The 22092-nt window shown below is 31.8% G+C and overlaps 2 protein-coding genes across 4 annotated transcripts; one reads left to right on the forward strand and one right to left on the reverse strand.

Moving 5' to 3' along the window:
• Window positions 1-9632: 9632 nt before the first annotated feature.
• LOC132739834 (uncharacterized) lies at window positions 9633-11569 on the reverse strand. Its single transcript, XM_060727644.1, has 2 exons — window positions 11074-11569; window positions 9633-10692 (listed from the first exon to the last, which is right to left on the reverse strand). The coding sequence occupies exons 1-2, from the start codon at window positions 11368-11370 to the stop codon at window positions 10162-10164; spliced, it is 828 nt and encodes a 275-aa protein (XP_060583627.1). The 5' UTR covers window positions 11371-11569; the 3' UTR covers window positions 9633-10161.
• A 508-nt stretch (window positions 11570-12077) lies between these two features.
• LOC132739835 (CCAAT/enhancer-binding protein homolog 2-like) lies at window positions 12078-17150 on the forward strand. Of its 3 annotated transcripts, none has more exons than XM_060727646.1 (2): window positions 12078-12105; window positions 16325-17150. In XM_060727646.1, exons 1-2 carry the CDS (start codon window positions 12093-12095, stop codon window positions 16774-16776), a joined length of 465 nt encoding a protein of 154 aa, XP_060583629.1. In that variant the 5' UTR covers window positions 12078-12092; the 3' UTR covers window positions 16777-17150. The 3 variants fall into 3 exon arrangements, with proteins under 3 accessions (XP_060583629.1, XP_060583630.1, XP_060583631.1); XM_060727647.1 differs by lacking the exon at window positions 12078-12105 and adding an exon at window positions 15450-15607; XM_060727648.1 differs by lacking the exon at window positions 12078-12105 and adding an exon at window positions 16018-16162.
• Window positions 17151-22092: the final 4942 nt, after the last annotated feature.

The following is a 22092-nucleotide window of genomic DNA, read 5'->3' on the forward strand; positions in this document are numbered from 1 at the left end:
TATGTTCAGTTGGTGTATCTACAGCCGGTATATATGTTCAGTTGGTGTATCTACAGCCGGTATTTATGTTCAGTTGGTGTATCTACAGCCGGTATATATGTTCAGTTGGTATACGTTAAGTTGGTACATGCTCAGCTGGATATGTTTAGCTAGTATAAATGTTCGGCTTGTATATATGCTCAGTTTGTATATGTTCAGTTGGCTTATGTGGAGTCGGTATATGTTTAGCTGGTATATATTCATTTGGTATATGTTCAGTTGGATGTATGAGCTGGTATATATTCATTTGGTATATATTTTAACATGGTATATATTATGCTATCACGGCATTAACTCAGTGTATATTATATAAGGATGCTACATATATAAGCTTGCTATTTACAACCATCACTGGCTTACATACTTACCTCATTATTTTATTATAAGTTAAAGTATCGAATACAATAAAATAGAAAATTATGTTTGAAACAGAAGCTGGTACAATTTAGATTGTATACACATTATTTTCGTTTTCCTTATTTATTACCCGAAGCATTCATATAGAATTTGAAATACTTGATATTTATGAGTAGTGGCTACGGGCCTGGAGCATCGAGCGTGCAGTTTGAGTGCGTTAAATAATACATCAAACTTAAATGAATTGTCATCGAAAACATTGGCATAAAAAACCGGCAAACTAGACAGGTATAGTCTAGAAAAGTCAGGTTATAAGTTAACAACAGTGTAAACAACAACTGTACAGAACTACTTTTTCTCTTTTTTTTCCTTTTTTTTTCTTTACTTAAAAAAACAAAACTTTCATTATGTTGAGGAACGGCATTAGATAACGTTGTTTAAACATTTGACCCAAATGTACACTTAAGAATGTTTGTTTAAATGTTTTACAAAAATTGTGTACACATACAATAAAACACAATTAAACAATTTAAGACTAAATATAGTACTGAACGATCAAACTAGGGGGTTAATGGGATAGGAGTAACAAATATACAGGGAGTATTTTTCTTTATTTATGGAGTTGTAGTTGTTTGTTTCGTTGCTTAACAATTGTACATGTACTGTCTTATTATCAGATGAAAATGGATAAGTCATACACAATAAAATAAAATATAAATAAAATTATTTATTTTTGTTTGTTTGTTTGTTTGCTGTTGGTTTTTGTTGTTGTTGTTTTGTTGTGATTGTTTGTTTCATTTTTCATTTTTTATAGTACTGATTTCTTACCCTTTTATCGAGGTATAAAGAATAAGTATCCTGTTATTTATCATATAACCAAGGTTTTCATTACATTAATACGACATGCTTTATCATCTACGGGAATATTAAAATAGTGGTGTTGATTTTATTATAACTTGTAACAACGAAGTACTTTATGCATGCAAGCTGGAAATAAACTATTCCTCTTCTTCTATATAAAAACAACCTGGAAACGGGAAGATCCCTTGAGAGCAAAAAATATAAAGTGAAAAAAGTGAAAAATTCAGGCTCGGTCCGATTTATTATGTTTTTTGTTTTTTGTTGTTGTTTTTTTCAGCAGAGACAATAGAACGTAGAAAGTCCCACGCCCCCTAGCACCGGTTTAAGCAGTATTCACTCCCCGACACCGTATAGTACACGAGTTGAAATCAATTATCCCGAAGAACCAAAAAAATAATACAACAGAGAATATTGACAAAAACTAGAACTAAATGTAAATGAAAAGAGTATTTTTTTCATTTCTTCTTTGTGATTTTCATGACCATCAAATATGGTATCAATCAGTATTATTATTGCCTCGAAGCACAAGGTCACCATAACTTTATATTTTCGCCCGATCTGTGAGAAATGAACATGTTTTACTATAGACGAAGATAAAATGTCAACTGCGTTTAAACTTAATATCTTTGGACATTGTTTAAATTCTGTACATTCCTTTTGTAGTACTATCAAAGTCCTGGCACGAGTAATATAACACTACCAACGATATACATACATGTACGTGGAAATGGCATAGATAATGACTTGTTTGTGTGTATTAAATCGGATCATAATATCTGAAAAATAGAAAATGAATTACAACAAAAATAGATAGGCTTTATTAACACTAGCTAACACTTACCTTCTTACATAGCACGCGATTCTAAAAAAAAAAAAAAAACATTCAAATAATTATACCATTTTCAAAAAGCTATACACATGATATGGTTAAGTGATCACTGAAGTGAAAATTAAACATGGTGGTCACTGTGAGGAGCGAAACAGATCCATATGAATAACCAGCAGAAATGACTTACATTGCAATAATAGTTCAAGGACGTCTTGTTATACACATGAACAATTTTTAAGTGTTGTATTCTTAAAAATTATACGACGAGAACATAATAACATGTCATAGTTCATTCACCTTTATTATTCGTAAAGGTGCCCGTGGACATACGATTCTGGTGAGTTTAAATCTAACATTTGCGGGGAAAGGTGCCCTATAGGATTAACTGGCTGCCTTGGGAACGTGGGTTCCATCCTGGTTTCAATGATATGGTTCCCCTTAAAAAGCTAGTACTAGTTAGGTCCGTGGAGCATGATTCAAAACTTCGCAATTAAACTAATGTATAAAGATTAAACTTAACCCGTAACGTGACACCCATAACATTCCAAGGGTGCGACACGTGTACCTTCTCAAACTTATTTAATAAATTTATGACAATTTCTGTGGTTGGAAGGAAGATTTTTTCACAAATGAACGTGCTGGACGGAAAATATCTTTGTGTGAACTATCATAATACGAATACGAGAACGCTTATGGTGAAAAGTACAATTAAGGATAATGTCCATCGTCTTGTAAAAATAACTATTTGAAATAAATATAAGAAAGTTTTAAGTACATGTAGTTTGTTTTATAAATACAAATATACAAGTGAGCTGGTAAATCAATGTAAAATACGTATTAAATACTTTTGGGACGGATGTCAAAGAACAGTTTTTCCTTTTTAATTTTTTATTCATTCATTCATTCATTCATTCATTCATTCATTCATTCATTCATTCATTCATTCATTCATTTATTTATTTATTTATTTATTTATTTATTTATTATTTTCAAAACATATTTTTTGTTATGTTCAAATGAAACGTATTGTTTTTCGCCATACAAGACATTGCCCCCTTCAGGCTGTCTTGAATATCAATATAATGAAACAACAAATAGAAAATGATACGGTTACGATGAATAATTTAAGCAAATACAGTTAATCTTTACTTTTATCACAAGCTTTATTTCTTGAAAATATTCGCAAATGTCTTTGGTTATCTATAATAAAAACGACAGTAAAATTTGAATCATTTTCGTTTCCACGCGGTATACACTTCCTTAGTTTCAGTTGTAAACAACGTACTTTAGTTCTAATTGACTTATGACGTAGTTTATCACCAAAACCTATTGTTTTGAACGGAAATTTACTCGTAGATACTTCATTGTTTTCAAGAGGATCATAATTTACTACAAACTTACAATCAAGTGTTGGTAAATAATCTATATATGAGCCGCGTCACGACAAAACCAACATAATGGGTTTGCGACCGGCATGGATCCAGACCAGCCTGCGCATCCGCGCAGTCTGATCAGGATCCATGCTGTTCGCTTACAAACCCTATAGCAAGTAGAGAAACTGATAGCGAACAGCATGGATCCTGATCAGACTGCGCGGATGCGCAGGCTGGTCTGGATCTATGCTGGTCGCAAACGCACTATGTTGGTTTTGTCGTGACGCGGCTCATATATTAAAGAATAAATCACGCGATAATCTCTTGAGACCTTTGTAGATATTTCAGAAAATTTTGAATTGGTGACAACCACATAATATTAGTATCTCAAATTAAATGCAGTTTCTCTGACGTCATAATTATGAACTATATCGTGACGCTTTTAAAGGCACATTATGACTCAGAAATCCTTTTTTTTATTGTTAAGAAACGTCAAAAATTTGTTTTAATAATGGATTTAAAGCAAATCAGATGTTTATCAACTGAAAAAAGTTGCGCTGAATATGCAGTAATGTGTCGTAAAGGTAGCAAAATGTTAACAAAGGAGTATTTTGACTTCCATACAAAATACTCTTTCACTATATGATTATACCCATTGCCAACAAAGCAAAACAAGTAAAAAAATAGTTCATCTATATGTTTCTCTGGAAACTGTAACAAGATATAACGAATAGAAGGTTTTTGAGAAACGAAAATGATTGCATTTCTTAGTCATAATGGGCCTTTAAGGGTGAACAGTCTGAGAACTATCGCTAAATAATAATAAATACAGGTGCAGATACAGGGTGTTTTACAATGATAAGATTTTTTTTTTAAAAATCGACAAGGGGTTTACACTTCCTGAAGGAGGAAGAGGTTTCCGCGGATGTTGATTGTGGATATGAGTCCTACTTTTTTTTACTTGCTTTTCATTAAAAATGCGTAAATTAATATCCGATCCTTGGTGTTATCCGCGCATATAATAAATTAATTAGTAATAAATAAATTAGTAATCCCTTATTTATCAATAAGGTTTGTTTCCAAGAAAATTTAAACGACGGTTAAATAAAAAAAACGCATACAGGTACATTGTATTTAAAATGTACGTATAAAAGTTCACAGATCCATGTGAAGTTCAAAATAAAAACCTTGCAAAATTTTTAAAAGTTCGAAAATACACTAAGTTATGTTAAGATAGTGAAAACGAGTAGAAGGAATGTTTATTTTAATGATAAAGTCTCGGAGCTCCATTCATACGGGCGCAAACATTTTCTCCGCCAGCGTAAATTAACTGCAATTTTAACAGAAATTAAAGGCAATGGACTCTGTATCATTTATTGCGAGTCTGTATATTAACAAGCACCCTTTACCTCCGTTCATGGTATAATTTATTTTAAGCCAATAAATTTAATGCAATATGTATCAATACTTGCGAGCACCAGGAAGTAGATACGTTTGCCTACTGTGTCAATTATATACAAAATTACTTACATGAACTGGTACTAGTATGATACAGAGGTTAAAAAACATAACATTATGACTAATGTGTGATTTTAATACAAATTAAGACATACCAGTTTAAACTAAATAAAACACTCATGATTTCTTAATTATAGACTCATGTTTTTGGGAGTGTTACTGTAATAAAATATATCTCCTTCAGCCTTTATTTTATATTGACACGGTCTTCCCATATACATTTTTTGTACGGGGCAATTGGTGTGGCCTTACATGGAATTTAAATAAATAACTTAAACTCATTTTCTTCAACCTTTCTGCTCGATGTTACGTCATTTTATTTTGACACTGTTTATATTTTAAAACGCAGTATTGGAGTGTATCATCACTACATTGACATGCAATACGACATATTATATTCCCCTTATTTACACAAATATGCAAATTAAACATACCGTATTTTGGATTCAATTGATAAATACACAATTTTTTGCGCGTTTCAACCAATCAAAAGTCGTCTGCTCACAGACCGCGAAGTTGAATAAATTCCCCTAACCTAAAAAACAGACACGTTCAACCGCAAGATTGATAATCTATAAACATTTCTTAGAAAAACGCCGGGTTATAGTTTAATTAATTAGAAACAAGCCTTTTCATGTTTATAAATTAAATATACATTTTTTCTATACAAAGTCCGGCCCTAAACTTTCCATAATTTTTTCCAACGAAGAATGGATTAGAAATCATTCATAAACGTACAACTGCCTTGTCTAATTCAACACTTTTCATACTACCTGCATTAAGATTTTAATGCAATATCTCAGATAATAGGCCTAGTAAATAATTTATTGTCAAACATTCAAATTGATAAAACATATTTGTATAATAGGTGATTTTATCAATGAAATCATTTAAACTAAACCTGTGTTAAGGGATTTAATATAAAGTCGTAATTTATAAGCGTAAAGAACTCTCTTAAGAATTTCAGGAATATAAGCAACAATTTATAAATTTAATCAATTACTAAATGGGGTAAAAGTTTTACACGTGGAAATATTGAAATATTGATCAATAACGCACAAATATACCATTCAAACATTTCATTAATGTTAAACACTTTATATAAAGTATTGTTAATGGCCAAGTCAACAAAAAATATAATCGAATTCTTAAACAAACAAAGTGACGTGGTTTTTCTTCTAGAACCAAGGCCGAAAAGTCTATTTTGTACTAGAGGTCAAAAAATAGAACCATTACTTAAGAAACTTATATTCTCGTGCATAAAGCTATATATCTGATGCAATAATTATTGTTGGAAATGTACCTCCAAAATGCTTGTATGAAATAAATATGGTAATTTATTGCCTTAAAAGCGAAAGGCGCATGCACAAAATCATCACAAAACGGATAAAACCCTACTTGAAATACTAGTAGCAAAATAATATTTTGTTCCGGAACATTTTATTCTGTTTACGTACATTATTCATGTGTATTTAATGACACATTGTATGTAACAACTTTTTCGGGAATCAACCATATAGTAATGGAACCTATATAATTTTACTGTTGATAAATTTTATCAAAATATTTCATATGATAATAGATTTATACCCTTTTATATACTTAAGAATGTTACTAGAGGAAGAAACGTAAGGGTTCGTTCTGATATGTACGAAAGACCGGCGGAGGGCATTTCAATTAACCTCACGAATTCCAGATTTCAACATCATAAATTCACGATTTCAATTTCATTAAGTTGAAATCGTGAATTCGTGAAGTGGAACTGTGAATTCATGAAGTTGAAACCTTGAATTCGTGAAGAAGAAATCGTGAATTGGTGAAGTGGAAATCGTGAATTCGTGAAGTGGAAATCGTGAATTCATGAAGTTGAAACCTTAAATTCGTGAAGTAAAAATCGTGAACTGGTGTAGTTAAATTCGTGAAATTGAGACGGTACATTCATCGTGAATTCGCAAAGATGAAATCGTCACTTCATAAAGTTAAAATTGTGAATTCATGAAGTTGAAATCGTGAACTAATGAATTCCGTATGTTGAAAACGTGAATTCATGAAGTTAAAATTGTGAATTCACGAAGATGAAATCGGAAATTCATTAAGTTGAAATGTCCCCACCGGACTTTCGTAGATATGTTTTACAATATGCGACTGCTCGTGTTAATTTCTTTCATATAACTATATATGTCACACCGAAAATGATTAGCATTTGCCGCCAGTTTAATTTAGAGCTAGGCCAGCGTCCATACCGATGCAGTCTAACAATGCTCTATACTCGTTGGCTGGCTAGCTTGATATCCCTAAGAATGAAAATAGACAATTACTGGTCAAGTACATTTAATTAATTCGGCAGGTTAAGGGTAAGGGTCATTTGATGCAGATGATAAGGTTGAATAAGGCAAATAAATAATAATGTTAATATTTTCCGAGGAAATGACAATAAACAACACTAGTCAAAAAATTTTGACGTGTTAAAGCTAGATTCTGAGAGATTGCTCTGGAGAGCGCAGCATCTCAACGCACGATTAGTCACGTGAAATAGGAACAGTGCCCGATGGTTATCTGAGGACTATATTGCGATCATTACTAAATGTGTACATGTATATCCAGAAGAAACGCTTGATTAGTAATTAGAATTAAATAAAATTGAAACTAATCTGGAAAAAATGTACATTACGGAGTGGAAAATTTTATGTAAATAGCCGGCCTGCTTTTGTTTGACAGTCCCAAAGCGGAAACAATAATTTTATATCAGTTTTACTTTGCTATAAGATCTAAATCAACATAACGACCACCGCTATTCATAAAAAGAACGAAGAAACAAAACGCACAAGTTAAATAACGTTTATTTTAATGGAAAGCAGAGAGAATATGATACATGTATGAATCGAACGAGACAAACAACACAAGCATGCACGTATATGATCCACTAGACAACAATAAAGTTTACACATAAACAGAGCTCTTTATACAAATCGCCTTCCTTTAATATGTACCACTGTTTTTATTTACATATTCAACAACACTCTTACAATAAAATGTCCACTAAATTACGTATTAAAGCTGTATGAGTAAAAAAAATTTTGAAGAAAATAAAAAAAAATCATGAAAATTATCGTGTATCTAGAGGAATGCTGCTTTAAAATAAAATAGTCCATATGGAAACAACATGGATATCGACAAGTCATTTAACACATATATAACTCGGGCTATCTTTGAAAGTTTCTGCAACAAATAATTTTAACGGAGAAAGAAAACGTACGTACTTTATCTGATATAAGATTAAAGAAATAGGATAATCTGAAGGAGATGCAATGTGTTTATGCAGAGACTTATATTACAGATATAGCTCTGTGGTTTATGTGATATGTTCTTACATTTATCTTAAAATGTGCGTGTACATTTATGTAATTATATGAGATCGCTTTGCACTAAACACGAATGCTTTAATTAAGCATTTTAATATACATGTAATGGTCAATTAGTCTTAATAAAAAAGAGAAACAAAACATATCTGTTCAGATTGCGTTGTATGTCCTACAAAAACTAGCACGGGCCCCACAGATACACCCATAGTTTGTTATAGGTGATAATGTTTTAATAAACTTTATAGAATAGACAGAAATGGAGAAGGGGTGTCTCCAATACAGAGACCTAATTAATAACTTTAAATATATGTGACCGGGAGACCAGGTCTTTCAAATCATTTCATATTTGAATAAGACAAATAATGTCACGTGACTACAATATCTCTGTAATCGTGCTAAAACTGGGTTGATTGTTTATCTATGTTTTCCCTTCTTTGTTCCGATATTTTGATATAAAATGTATATCAACATCTGACCTCTTTTTATTGTGAACTTATATGACGTTGTATCAAATGTTTAATGTCACTGACTGTTTGAGTTCTGGTTTACTTTTCTAAATAGTTCAAATTTTAAAAATAGATCTAATTCCATAGAAACTAAAAAGATCTAATTCCGTAGAAACTAAAAATAGATAAAATATAGATCTTGGATGAGACTGATGCAACATTGCTGTAAACTGCGTTCTTAAGTTAAGCTACTATATAGCATGATGTAAATGATTTTACGCGGATGAATATTCTCCCATAACAAAATGCAGTTAGATTAAACGGCTCCCTAAACGGCCTGGTTTTTGGTGACATTCAGTTACCTTATCATAACAGCTGAGCTGAACCGCTCTTTACGTGTTGAAAAAAAAATGTGGTATTGCACCATTTACATAGCTAATGGGGGGAACAGTGAAAGAGAAGGGTGACAAAAAGACACTGACAAATTGTCATGGTCATTACGGTTGACATTACGATTTATAATAGTCCTACAACTTGAGATAAATACCTATCAAAGTAGAAGAATGTGAAGGTTTTTTTTATAACATAGATATACTGTACAAAATGACCATAACTTTTACACCACTAAAACGTACTTGTCTTTTAATAGCAGCCAATGGTGCCCTCAATTTGACTTAAGTTATATACTCAAGTTATTTCTTCGTTAATATAGATAGGGGCTGACTTAAATCAGACTGTGGGGTCCTTAACTAAGAAATTAGTATTGAAATAGTTATTTTAGTCTTTAATGAATTTATTCATACAATTATCCTTTTATGTAGGGGACATAAATATAATCAAAGCATGGTAACTTGTAACGATTCTTTTTTAATGCAAAGAGATCATTACAAAGTGTACAAAATAAAACATATCTTAAAAACATGCAAGTACATATTCTAATAAAGTTATCATTGTGTGTACAAAACTTCCAGCTAAAATTCGTATTGCATTCACACTGGATTTCTTCAAATTCTTGGTCCATTAAACATGCTTGATCCGTTACGTCATCATATTCATTGATAAACATATGAACAATTTCAATAAATACTGTTAACAATAATTCTATGCCATGACAATATTTTAAATGAAATAGAAATGCTATTTTTCTGTTGCCAAGTTTTATGTAAAGTACATGCAAACTACATAGAGAACATTGTTGAGATGTATAAATATGTATAAAGAAGTATAAAATATTATGACTATAGAAAGGGTCTACACTAATACAAAACAAGTCTGCATATGATTCACAACAGTAAGTAGGTGGGATGCATTTTATGATAAAATGTGATAAAAGTTCAATGTCACTAATGAAAGTTTTATATGTCCAACAGTTTGGGTCATCTACTGAGAATTTCTTCAAAGTTCTCTGGTAAAGATGCTCCAACATTGATAAACAAGCTTTTCAGCACTGTTAGTTCTTTGGATAACAAGTCAACCTTCTTCTGAAGTCTGTCGTTTTCTGATGTAAGTTGTTGAACTCTAGTCTCGGTGACAGTTTGCTTTATTTTGGCTTTTTCACGACTTTTACGCACAGCTACGTTGTTCCTGGCTCGTTTTTCGTAGTACTCAGCTGTGTCTTTCTTTGGTTCCCTTTTTCTTGGTCGTATAGGTCCGCCGGCCGATGGTTTGCGGCCTGGTTTCCTGCACTCGTAGACGATTGGTGTCTTTGGTGTACTAGCACGGGAACTATCTAAAGATGAATAGTCGTCGTCTTCAGCCCCAACAGTGACGTCCTGCTGGTTGCAGGCAGTGAGATCCAAGTCCTCGGACTTGATCGTCAGAATCTGCCTGCCGTCACTGCCGCTGGTTGTACTTGAAACCTCCTCAGAATTAGTCATGCAGATGTTTTGCACTGGTTCAGGCACAAACTGGAAAAAGAAGAGAGAATGTTCGTTTTAATAATCGTATAATTCAATTATTAAATGGATTATTTCTTAAAATCTTGAAAATATCAAACACAAAATAATTCAGAATATTATGAACATTTGATGTGTTATATTATGAAAAAAATACAATAAATCTATTTAATTAATCCTTAAACTATAAACGTTTAATAATTCAACTCAAACACAAATATCGATTGATAAAATTGTTTGTGTACTAGATAATAACTTTAAGTCACGTGCTGTTCTATAAATAGACTTGTTTTGACAACCTATGTAAATAATCGTCAATATTTAACCAATGTCATAATGTGAAACATTCTAAAATCGATATAACTTTAATATAAGTGAAAGCAAGATATTTACCTTGGATATATCCAAGAAATTGTTTTGATTGCCCAGTGGATAGTTGGAGGTGTGGCCCTCGACAAGGTCAAGGTCACTTGCAGGAAATATGTTATCCAAGTTTATCGGTCCCTCTTCGTTCTCCAGAGCTGGGATCGCAGTATTTATTAAATCCTGTAAATCTACCACGTTTTCAAGTGATGGATCAAGATTAAGAGCGTGTTGGCTCTCTTCTGTGAATGTAAACACTGGCTTAAATAAGTCCTTTTTAAAAATTATGTCCGGTTCACCCTCTTCATACATGCGCGGTGATTCCATCACTGGAGAAGATGATTCTTGGGTCCTGCTTGATTGGCATGTTGAATCTATTAAAGAGTCAGCAAAAACAAAATTTAAATTCTCCAGACCTGCGGTTTCTAGATCCCTAAATAAAGAATACAGTTTCGTAGCTTATTTAGCTCCGTGATTGTATTTTTAGTGTTTATCGTTCAAAGACGAATTTCGCAATGATTGTGAAAGTAGTGAGGGGCATATTTATACACTCTTAATCAAAGTGACTACGTCACATATTCATACGCTAATAGCTCTATATTTAGATTTCATATTGGCAATGTACTTACAATCCTTTAATGAATAAAATATAGCAAATAAATATAATTGAATTTGAAAATTTCTTTACTTTTACTTTTTACCCCAAGATAAACAATTAAAACGGTGGATATTCCAAGAACTATTTTTCAGTATTAGTCCTATGACGTCAATCGGAGGAAAGCCTTACTAAATTTAGCATATGAGGTAATAGAAATTTACTGATGTTACTATTATTAGACTTTAGTAATTGGCACATGCGACTGGTTTGACGTCATATCGATCACCTCCAAGTAGGTCAGAATCTATGACTTAGTTTTAGACTTCAAATAGTATTGACCAATTTTTTACTAAAACTGACATGGGAATCGCTTTTAATTAATTAACTTCTAAAAATAAACTTACGATGAAACGATATCGTCTGACTCAAGTAGCCCAAATCATATGGTTTAATGGAGATTTCAGGTATATCGTGAATCACAGGCGTGTAGCTGGACTATTCGTTTGGATGTTTCACCAATTGAAATTGTTTTTTTTTTCAAAAGTCTTTCAGAAGTTAGATTTCACTTAACAAATATTTGTTTTTTCGTTTTCTTGGGATTTACATAATTATTTTCTTTGTATAAATTATATTACAGTATGCACATATATAGATAATAATAGAAAGACATGTAAGCCTACAGTAGAGCTATATATTATGAAAGATTTTTAAAAATATTATAGTTCATTGATTGATATATATAACTTTGATTACTTGCCAACTCTACAATTTTAATTCGCCCGAAACGTATGTTTATACACCTTTATACACTTACTATGCATATATACCAGTAATTGTCAAGCTAGAAGTAGAGGCTTACAGTCCTGTCACCCATAATTAAGAAGTATATATATATATATATATATATATATATATATATATATATATATATATATATATATATTATATATATATATATATATATTTGAGACCATACTTGTGGGGTGTATATTTAATGTGGGGCATACATAAGGCCTCGCAACTCTGGCATGTTTAAAACGATGTATGGGGCGTAGGCTACCCTTCTAACATAGTGCCCGTAGGCCGGTTTTAGTAGTAAATGATATATGTCCCACAAATGTATATATTTATTATGGGGTTTTATGTTATTAGTCAATATGTTTTCACCTATGGTAAAATCAAATATATAGTTTATATATATAAATTAGTACCCCTTAGTTCTGTTGTATGGAAATGTTCATTATAGGCCTATATAGTGGCGTATATAAAAACTGACTGCATGAAATAATGCCACTCAACTCGGTCTTATATATGGGCCCCCGTAAGTGAAAATATGTGTGAATTTATATATATATATAATATATATATATATATATATATATATATATATATATATATATATATATATATATATATATATATATATATATATATATATATATATATATATAAGTATTAATTATTGTAAAAAAAGCACTGACATTGATCAATTAATAAAACTTAAGTGGGTGGCTGTTGCTGCTGTTGAGATCTTTAGCCAGGGTCTTTCATATGGAGAAAGGTCCTACTTTAGCAAATCGTTGTGTCAGAGGGTTTGTCCACAAATACTTTGTAAGTTCACGTTTCTCGTATATTCATAACTTTTCAATTTTGTTTATTCTGATCACACTCGCTTTCATATTATCATATGCTAGTAAGTCATGTAACCAAGATAACCGGAAATGGCTTACCTTAAAATAAGATGATTTTCATGTTATATGTACAGATAGGCACAAATGCAATGCATGTCATATTCACCAAGTGGAATGTGCAATTTCATATTAAAATTAAATTAATTAATTTATCCTAAAAAAACAGTACATTTAACGTAGTTTTTTCTTTTTCTTTTTTAACTAGCCACATTTGAAGAACAATCACTCCCCCCCCCCCAATTTAAATAAATAAAACAAACAAAAAATAAACAAATAACATAAAAGAGACTTAGATCTATAAATATTAATTAGTTCTACGTAAATTATTATGACGAAACACGTATCATTAGCGGTCAAAGGGACATAAATGCCGCAGAGAAAACAGAAAGTATGTGGTATTTCGGTTGCCTCCCGTTGAAAAAGTAGACAGACATTTCATAATTTAGACGGTTCACACCAAGACGGTTCACACCAAGACGTTTCACTCCCTTTTATACCAAAATTATTTTGATACTTATGATATACTGAAATAAACCTAAAATATTGAATTAAATTAAACTAAAATATACCATAAAATTTAATAAAAATAAATTAAAAAGGGGGATTTCACTTTTTTGTCAATGACTTAAAACTCAGTACTTTAAGTCCTATAATTTCAGTTATCTTATCTTCTTTATTGTTGTTTTGAAATAAGGTGTTTTTTTTTCTATTTTTAATCCATATGTGCAATTATCACATTATTTCACTTAAAGAAAAACTATTTTTGATTAAAATAACACTGTAATATAACTAACTATTTGATCTTTTGTAAACATGGACTCAATAGGCTGCCTATTTTAAGGCAATTTTAATTTAAAGCAGAACAATCTTGTGTCAATAATTAACTTCGAGTAATGTGTTTTTTGTTGTTAATTTTAAACATGGGATAAAAAATGTTAAATTATTTAATGCCAGTACAGTACTTTTGCGATATATGTCAAAAAATTTAATGGCCATTGAAATCAGAAATAACTTTAAATTAGATTAGAAGCATTGGGACTTTTATTCAATATTTGTCATGTATAATCATTTTTATGTGACTAAAATTCATTATTATATAAACAAAACTTATGGAGAAGTTTCTGTGTTTAAATTGGCTGTTGTCAAAAAATATTTTAATGGTCCAATAAACCACTGATTAGTAAACTGTTGATGCTTAAGTGCAGTGTTTATACAACTGATTTAATAGTGGTGTCAAACTGTTAGTTGATTGTCTCAGTGTTTATTCAACTAATTTAGGCGATGAGATAACACCACAATTACTTTAAGTCTGTTTAATGGCTACTGTTTAAAAATTGATGAAGAAAATAATTTTAAAAGATAATTTATTTTATACACGTGTTTCGCATTTCATTGTTTAAGAGTTAGACTTACAAAAAAAAAAATAATCATTATATAGTCAATATATTTAATCTATTGATATTTTTTATTATTTGAATAATATTAATTACTTTACTGGTAGTGATTTCAATATTTAAACTGATACTTATAATATGTCTTTGTTGTTCTTTCTATGTTATTCTATTTTTTTTTAATTTACTATAAATAGAATTTCCTTATGTTGTTACACGTATAATAAAAGTGCTATTTCAGTAATTTGTCTTTCATTTATACCTCTTATCACTCAACCCATAATTAAATGAGTAATCTTCTAATAATTCGTATTAAATCAACAAAATGAAACATTAAATTGAATTTCCTTTTTACTCTGTTTGATATTAATGAAATTAAAATTTGTTAACTTTCCTAGTAAACATCTCTAAAAATTGGGAGTGAAACGTACATACAATTGACAGAATGGGAGTGAAACGTCTAGTTGTGAACCGTATTGGGAGTGAAACGTCTCAATAATGAAAGGTCTTGGGAGTGAAATGTCTGACATTCCGTTGAAAAGGGAATTTGAAGATGGAAAATTTATTTTCGCTTTAATTGTTTTGTTTTCTTACATTTTTTTCAATGTAAAATCCATAAATATTTTCAAAATTGGTTCATTTAATCAATTATCTGTAATAATAAAAAAAAAACAACAACAAAATATAGTCAGTGCGGTGCAAGTCTGGATCTAAATTAATCGCGAGCTTATGATTGGTAGATATTCATGACGTTATTCTTGGTTCCCATATTTTCGTGTTTAGGCATTAATAGTAAAGAGCCACGCTGGTACACAATTAATTGCGTCAGGAAATAAATCGATCGTCGACATAAATCTCAGGATATTTTAGTTCTTTTTTCAAAGGTAATGTATCATAACTTCTATTTGCAGGTGTGCATATTGTCTATTAATATGTAAACAAAGTGAAGTGAAAGACTTAACTTCAATTTGTGCCTCCTTTGAACGCTGTCGATGAAAGTTTCAACTTAGGATTTTAGTAATGTTGACGGAAACAAACCAAAACAGGAATATTTGGCTGTGTTGTCAGTGAATTTTCTTCAAAATGTATTGAAATAAGAAGTCATAAGATAATGTATTTACCTTTCTGTGATGGGGTCTCCTCTTCTTGGTACTAAAGGGCTAGTGTGATAAACTAACTTATAATAATAAACGAATTTTCACGATTTCACCACTATTGCGCAATACTGGATTACCATTCTGATTCAATGATTGGTATTCCATTTTAGTTGCATCAGCATTTTGAATAGAAATGTGTTTCGTATTTATATCATTAGCTGGAAATGAACAGTTTCACTTTATAATAAATATTTAGCAGGTTGATTAAGACTCAGAAATTTAAATTGTTTTCAAACAACTTAAAACAATTATAAATTGTATCAGTTGATTGAAAGTAAACTGGTTAGTATTTCACTTATTTGTGTGAAGTTGAACTGTTGATAAGTGAAAAATGAATTTATTGTTAAAATACTATAAAAAGTACATTTAGATAGGAATGTTCACACTGATTGGACACATATATATTATATATTGTTGCTTACAAAGTTTTTTTTTTACCTTCAGGTTCATGTCTGCATCAAGATAGCAAGAGTTTAATTACGAGACAGCTGATGAAAATGCCAATGAAGAAACCTTTCCCAACAAGTGAGAGTTCAGATGATTCAGATGAATTTGTACCCAATGCTAAAAGAGCCAAGATTGAAAAATCAGGTGATGAGTACTCATTGAGAAGGGAGAGGAACAATATTGCTGTCCGTAAAAGTCGTGAAAAGAGCCGTGCTAAAGCCAAGGAAACTCTGGCACAAGTCGACAAATTGCGACAGGAGAATGAGATGCTAGAGCAGAAGGTCACTATTCTGTCAAAGGAATTAAGTGTTTTAAAAGATTTATTTCTGGCGCATGCTGGGAACGTTGGTGAAGTTACTTGTCCATCACCACCGCCAACAACTGTGACGGTGCAGGTTACAGCATCAGCTGATCATCAATACTCGGTGAAGTCGGAGCACGAGAATTGACTCAGGGAGTTTAGAAGGATGTTAGAACTTATAATGTACATTGTGTTAGACAGACTCTTCATCCTTCTCCGAAGTTTTGTGTATATTGTGATCATGGTCAACCATTCAGAAAGAGGATATCCAACAAAACTGTCTGTTATGAATTATAAAGAAGGTTTCAGTTAGCAATATTAAGAATTATTATTGTTCATACCAAAACTGTGTTTACATCATACAATTAAGTCATGACCAATCATCTAATGTTATGATACTATTCTAGGAAATAATCCCGGTTATATTGAACATGGACACATTTTCTTCACACAGACAGCTAATTAATGTTTTGTTGTTGTATCATGTACATTTTATTTAGAAAATTAAAAAAATCTTTTAAATATCCGTTTTTATGAATATGGCTCCAAATATTTCATTTGAGACATTTCAGATGAATTGTTGCATGGCAGAATCAGATGTTTGAGACAGGTTATTGGCATGGGACCAAGCCCTACCCCCAAGGGACATGGTACCACCCCTAGGACCCTCAATACTACCCAAATATTTTTCAACCGATTCAGAAAACATAATGATACAAAATCAATCAATACTTACAAAAAATATTTTATTGATACTATTAACTTGGTATCAGTGAACATACATCATTACATGTAGTAATATATTTTTGGTTAAAATTGATTGATTTTGTATTGACATGTATTTTGAATGAGTTGAAGTATATTTTGGTAGTATGCTGATAACCTATGATGTTTAACACAGATTTTACCTATGTATGCTTGCCATTAAGCCCTCTTGTGTACGAAAAAAAACATAATGCTGAACTGTCTTAATTGCATTGTGTTGTGATATTTTCTCAATCAGTCTACAAATTAATTATTAAGCTTTAGTCAGCTTGGCAAATGAAATGGCTAGTAGAATTTAAGCCAGGCCTGTAAAATTCTCCAAAAACTGACTGGTCCGAGAACAATAAGCAATTAAACCAACTAAGCTTCTGAAAATGAAATGACGGAATTTCAAACAGAGCAACTAATTTATCCTCGAATCAGGAAGTAAAATTACAAAATAACTGTGTAGGTTATTATTCTTAATCTTACTTCCCACTTTAAAATGTTTAATATTTTGGGCTTGTGAAAACTTGATTGGAGAAGTAAATATTGCCAACCACTGGCCCAAATAGTTGGTGGTTTTCCTTTCCTAAATTATTTGATTGACTTAATTATTTATAGAAGAGAATGAATTTACATGTAGCAACAATGCTTTAGATTGAATAGAAATTCCAGTCCTATGTGATGTAGGAAGCTATAAGCATATAAAGTACTCATTCTCTAGAATTTGTTCCTGGAATCAACCAGTATTGAACAAGTAGGGCAAAGTTTCTTTCAGCTGGAAACAACAGCTTGCTATATTATGATGACTATTCTGACATATGAAACCACCCAGCCATGCCTCCACTTAAGTATTACTAAATTTTTACTGAAAAATTAATTCTTAAAAACAAAAAAATTGAAGATTACCTGGCTATCATAACTCAGTGGCAACTTTCCTATCTCTTAGTTTGCCATTACACCATTCAATTTACAATCTAGGCATTTTCACTCTTTCACCAGGGGTGGAGAAATGAGCCCATTTCCAATGCAAAATAGCCTCCTTTTTTCTTCCCCAACTTCAAAAAATAACAACTTGCTCGGATGAGTTCAAAAATGGGTCATCTGGGATCACAGCAGCAAAAAATAGAAAAACCTTGTTAACACTCTAGTGGTCACAATTTTGACTCAATTGTCATCAAACTTGGTCAGGAAACTTGTCTAGAAATTGCTCGGATTATTTCGAACATGGGTCATCTCGGATGAAAAACTATGTCACAGGAGCTAAAAATAGAAAAATCTTGTTAACACTTTAGTGGCTACTGTTTTGATCCAAGTATCCTGTAAATTGGTCTGAAAGTTTGTTTTGATAATTTCTAGGTCAAGTTTGAATATGGGTCACCTGGGTAAAAAACTAGGTCACACTGCTCAAATATGGAAAAACCTTTTCACATTTTCGACTCAATTATCATCAAACTTGGTCAGGATGCTTGTCTAGGATATTGCACGGATGAGTTTGAAATCACATGTGAAACTAGGTCACCGGAGCTAAAAATAGAAAAATCTTGTTAACACTCTAGTTGCTACTGTTTTGATCCAAGTATCCTGGAAATTGGTCTGAAAGTTTGTTTTGATGATTTCTAGGTCAAGTTTGAATATGGGTCACCTGGGTAAAAAACTAGGTCACACTGCTCAAATATGGATAATCCTTGTTAACACTGTAGTGGTCACATTTTTGACTCACCCGTCATGAAACTTGGTCAGAATGCTTGTCTTAAGGTAATTGTTCGGATGAGTTTGATGGGTCAGATGAGGGAGCTAGGGCCATCATGGCCCTCTTTTTTTTTTAATTTCCCAATTACCCATAAAGGTCGGATAATCTTTTCCCAAATCATGCAAGGGACCTCTTCCCAAAATAGCTGGAAACCTGACAGTATTAATGTTATTCAAATAGGAAAGATAATGCACTAAACAGATTAGAAAAGAATGCTTTAAGCTTTTCTTATGGGCACAAGGTCACCAACATTTCTGAATATAATAATCTCGTTGAAAACCTACATGTTTAGAAAACAAGAAGACCATCTGCCCAAAAGCGCTCTCCTGAAGACAAAGTGGTAAAGCGTTTTTAACAGTTCAATTTTTTTGTTTGTTTGTTTGTTTTTGGGTTTTACGTCACATCGACACAGTATAGGTCATATCGCGACGTTCCAGCTTTACTGGTGGAGGAAGACCTCAGGTGCCCTTCCGTGCATTATTTCAGGCACAAACGGGTACCTGAGTAGAACAACCGACGTTCCGTAAGCTAGCTGGATAGCTTCCTCACATGAAAGAATCTAAAGTCCTGGTCGGGATTCAAACCCACAGAGGTGAGGGGCAAGTGGTTTGAAGTCAACGACCTTAACCACTCGGCCACAGATGCCCCTAAAAACCTACATGTATCTTGACAGAAGAAATTTGACCTTCAATTTGTCACTTTGTGACAGGTTAGCTTAAAACAATTGACACCAAACTTATTCATCAAATGAACACAATACTGGTCACAAAATTTCAAAAAAAGTTTTTCTAGATTGCCAGCATCCTACTTTCACTTAACCATGAGGTCACAATCTGTTATGTAAAGTACCAAGAGTATCCGCATTATGATATCTATCTTTTTAAATTCTTTACACATGGCTTCCATTAGTGGACGCTTTGGAGTCATTTGTTCCTTGATTTTGGCTTGTGACTCCAAAAATATGCTTTTCCTTCTTTGCCTATATAATGTGACTTACAATCTCAATTTGTAGTCTTTTGAAATCTAATGAAAGCCCTGTTTATACAATTAAACAATCTATTATTGAATTTACCATTCAATTTCATTAACATGAAAATATATTGCAATCAAAATAGTTATTCTGGATGAAATCTTGATAAAAAAAAACTTGATGTCAGTTAAGCAAAGCAAAGGGGGATCACTGTTACGGAGTTTATAAAATAGCTGGAGATATAACAAACTCACAGTCCGGGAATATTACTTTTGACTGTTCCTACAAAGGTTAGGGCTAAAAGGTTGAGGTCCAAACTTAAGCAGGCATAGGTGGGTTGTTCAGACTAGTTAAAATATTTCAATATACGGTAGTCTTCATTATGTTTTGTTAAACAAAAGAACAAACCCTGCATTCTTTTTCAAATAGTTTCCCTTTATTTTTGTCAAGATAATTACCAGTTCAATCATAAAAACATGAAATAATATGATAATCTAGTGAATATAATAGAACTTTAAAATCTGTTCATAACTTATTACCTATTGTGAATTACCTATTGTGAATTGTTTAGTAAACACTATTTAGTACGCAATGGTCATAAGCATAAAATAAATACATTTAGTTATCATTATTCATTACATTTTATCTGGCGTAGTAAAGATAAAGGCTGATGGAAATGTTTGAAGCAGTAACTATTTTTTAACACTCTTCAGGATACTACTGTACATCAAGACTTCGATCTATAGTTATCTGAATTTATCTATAACGTAATGAGCACTGACATAGCATACACATAAACCGATCAGCATTACTATTCCCTATCTGGAAGAAAGTAAAAGAGAAATAGAGAATATCAAATGAGTTTAATACTTAATATGAGCCAGTTAAATAAAATTATATTATGCAAGCCTCTGTCAAGCGTAATATTGTTTTATTCCGGCCTGTTTTATTCAACAGGTTTCAATAAAATTAGTATTGAATCTACACAAATATAATATTCTATTGATCACATTGGCAAAATAAGAACAGTTTATAGCAAAAAAGAATCACTTTTTCATTGACACGCATATAGTGTAACAGTCACATTTAGCACGTCTTTATGCTACATTTATCTTGCAATACTGTTTTTACGCAAAACCAGCACAAGTGTGTGATAAATAAACATTTAGAATCATCTTCAAACACTATTAATGCTGAAAATATTAAAACATTCTGTTGTGAAACTTGTGTCTCTTACAATTGGAACGCCATCTATAGGCAAATGGTCAAATATCAAACTGATTCAAACAAGTAAGCTAGTCATCCAAATATTTCCAATATGATTTTCTAAGCACTTTGTCATTTATTCTCATTCGTTGCCATGATGGAGTGTCTTTGGGTATCGTGTACACATTGCGATATTTCCCCGGGTTTTGGTCGTGGTTTAATGGGTTGCCATGCGCGGGTTTTTCCGAATATTTTCCCCCCAATTTTTTTTTAAAATCTCTATACAACCCCTGTCCCTGCAAAAAATGCCCCATTAAAGTTGTATTTTTAAAAAGGTTTAAAAAGATAATATTTAGTTGTGATAGCAAAAAATAACTTTAAGTGCAGGGTTTTTCCCAGTTTTTTAAGAACATGACCCATACCCATGGAATTGGGAATTCAGCAATGTTCTGTTAAAATTTGGAAAAAATGCATGACTTTAATTTTGCAGTGATGCAAATGAATGCAAAAAAGCACTGTCTAGGATGGCATCCCTAAGCATTTAAACACCATAACAGTGAAGAAGCCCTTATTTTTAAGATTTTAGAATTTGTTATTCATTATTTTTGTTTTGTAACTTGCAATTGGGATTTTTTTCCTGTGAATTGGGAAAATAATATACTATTTTCAATTGGGAATATGACCAAATATCGGCTATAAAATAAGCCAAAAATAATCCCTGAGTTGACATAATGCCCATCCAAATCTCGGACCAAATGTACATGGTCAGTGAACAGGTAAAATTCAAA

Source organism: Ruditapes philippinarum, unplaced genomic scaffold (assembly GCF_026571515.1).
Source record: "Ruditapes philippinarum isolate M1 unplaced genomic scaffold, ASM2657151v2 ctg1401_1_1_1_1, whole genome shotgun sequence".
Classification (NCBI taxonomy): Eukaryota; Metazoa; Mollusca; class Bivalvia; order Venerida; family Veneridae; genus Ruditapes; species Ruditapes philippinarum.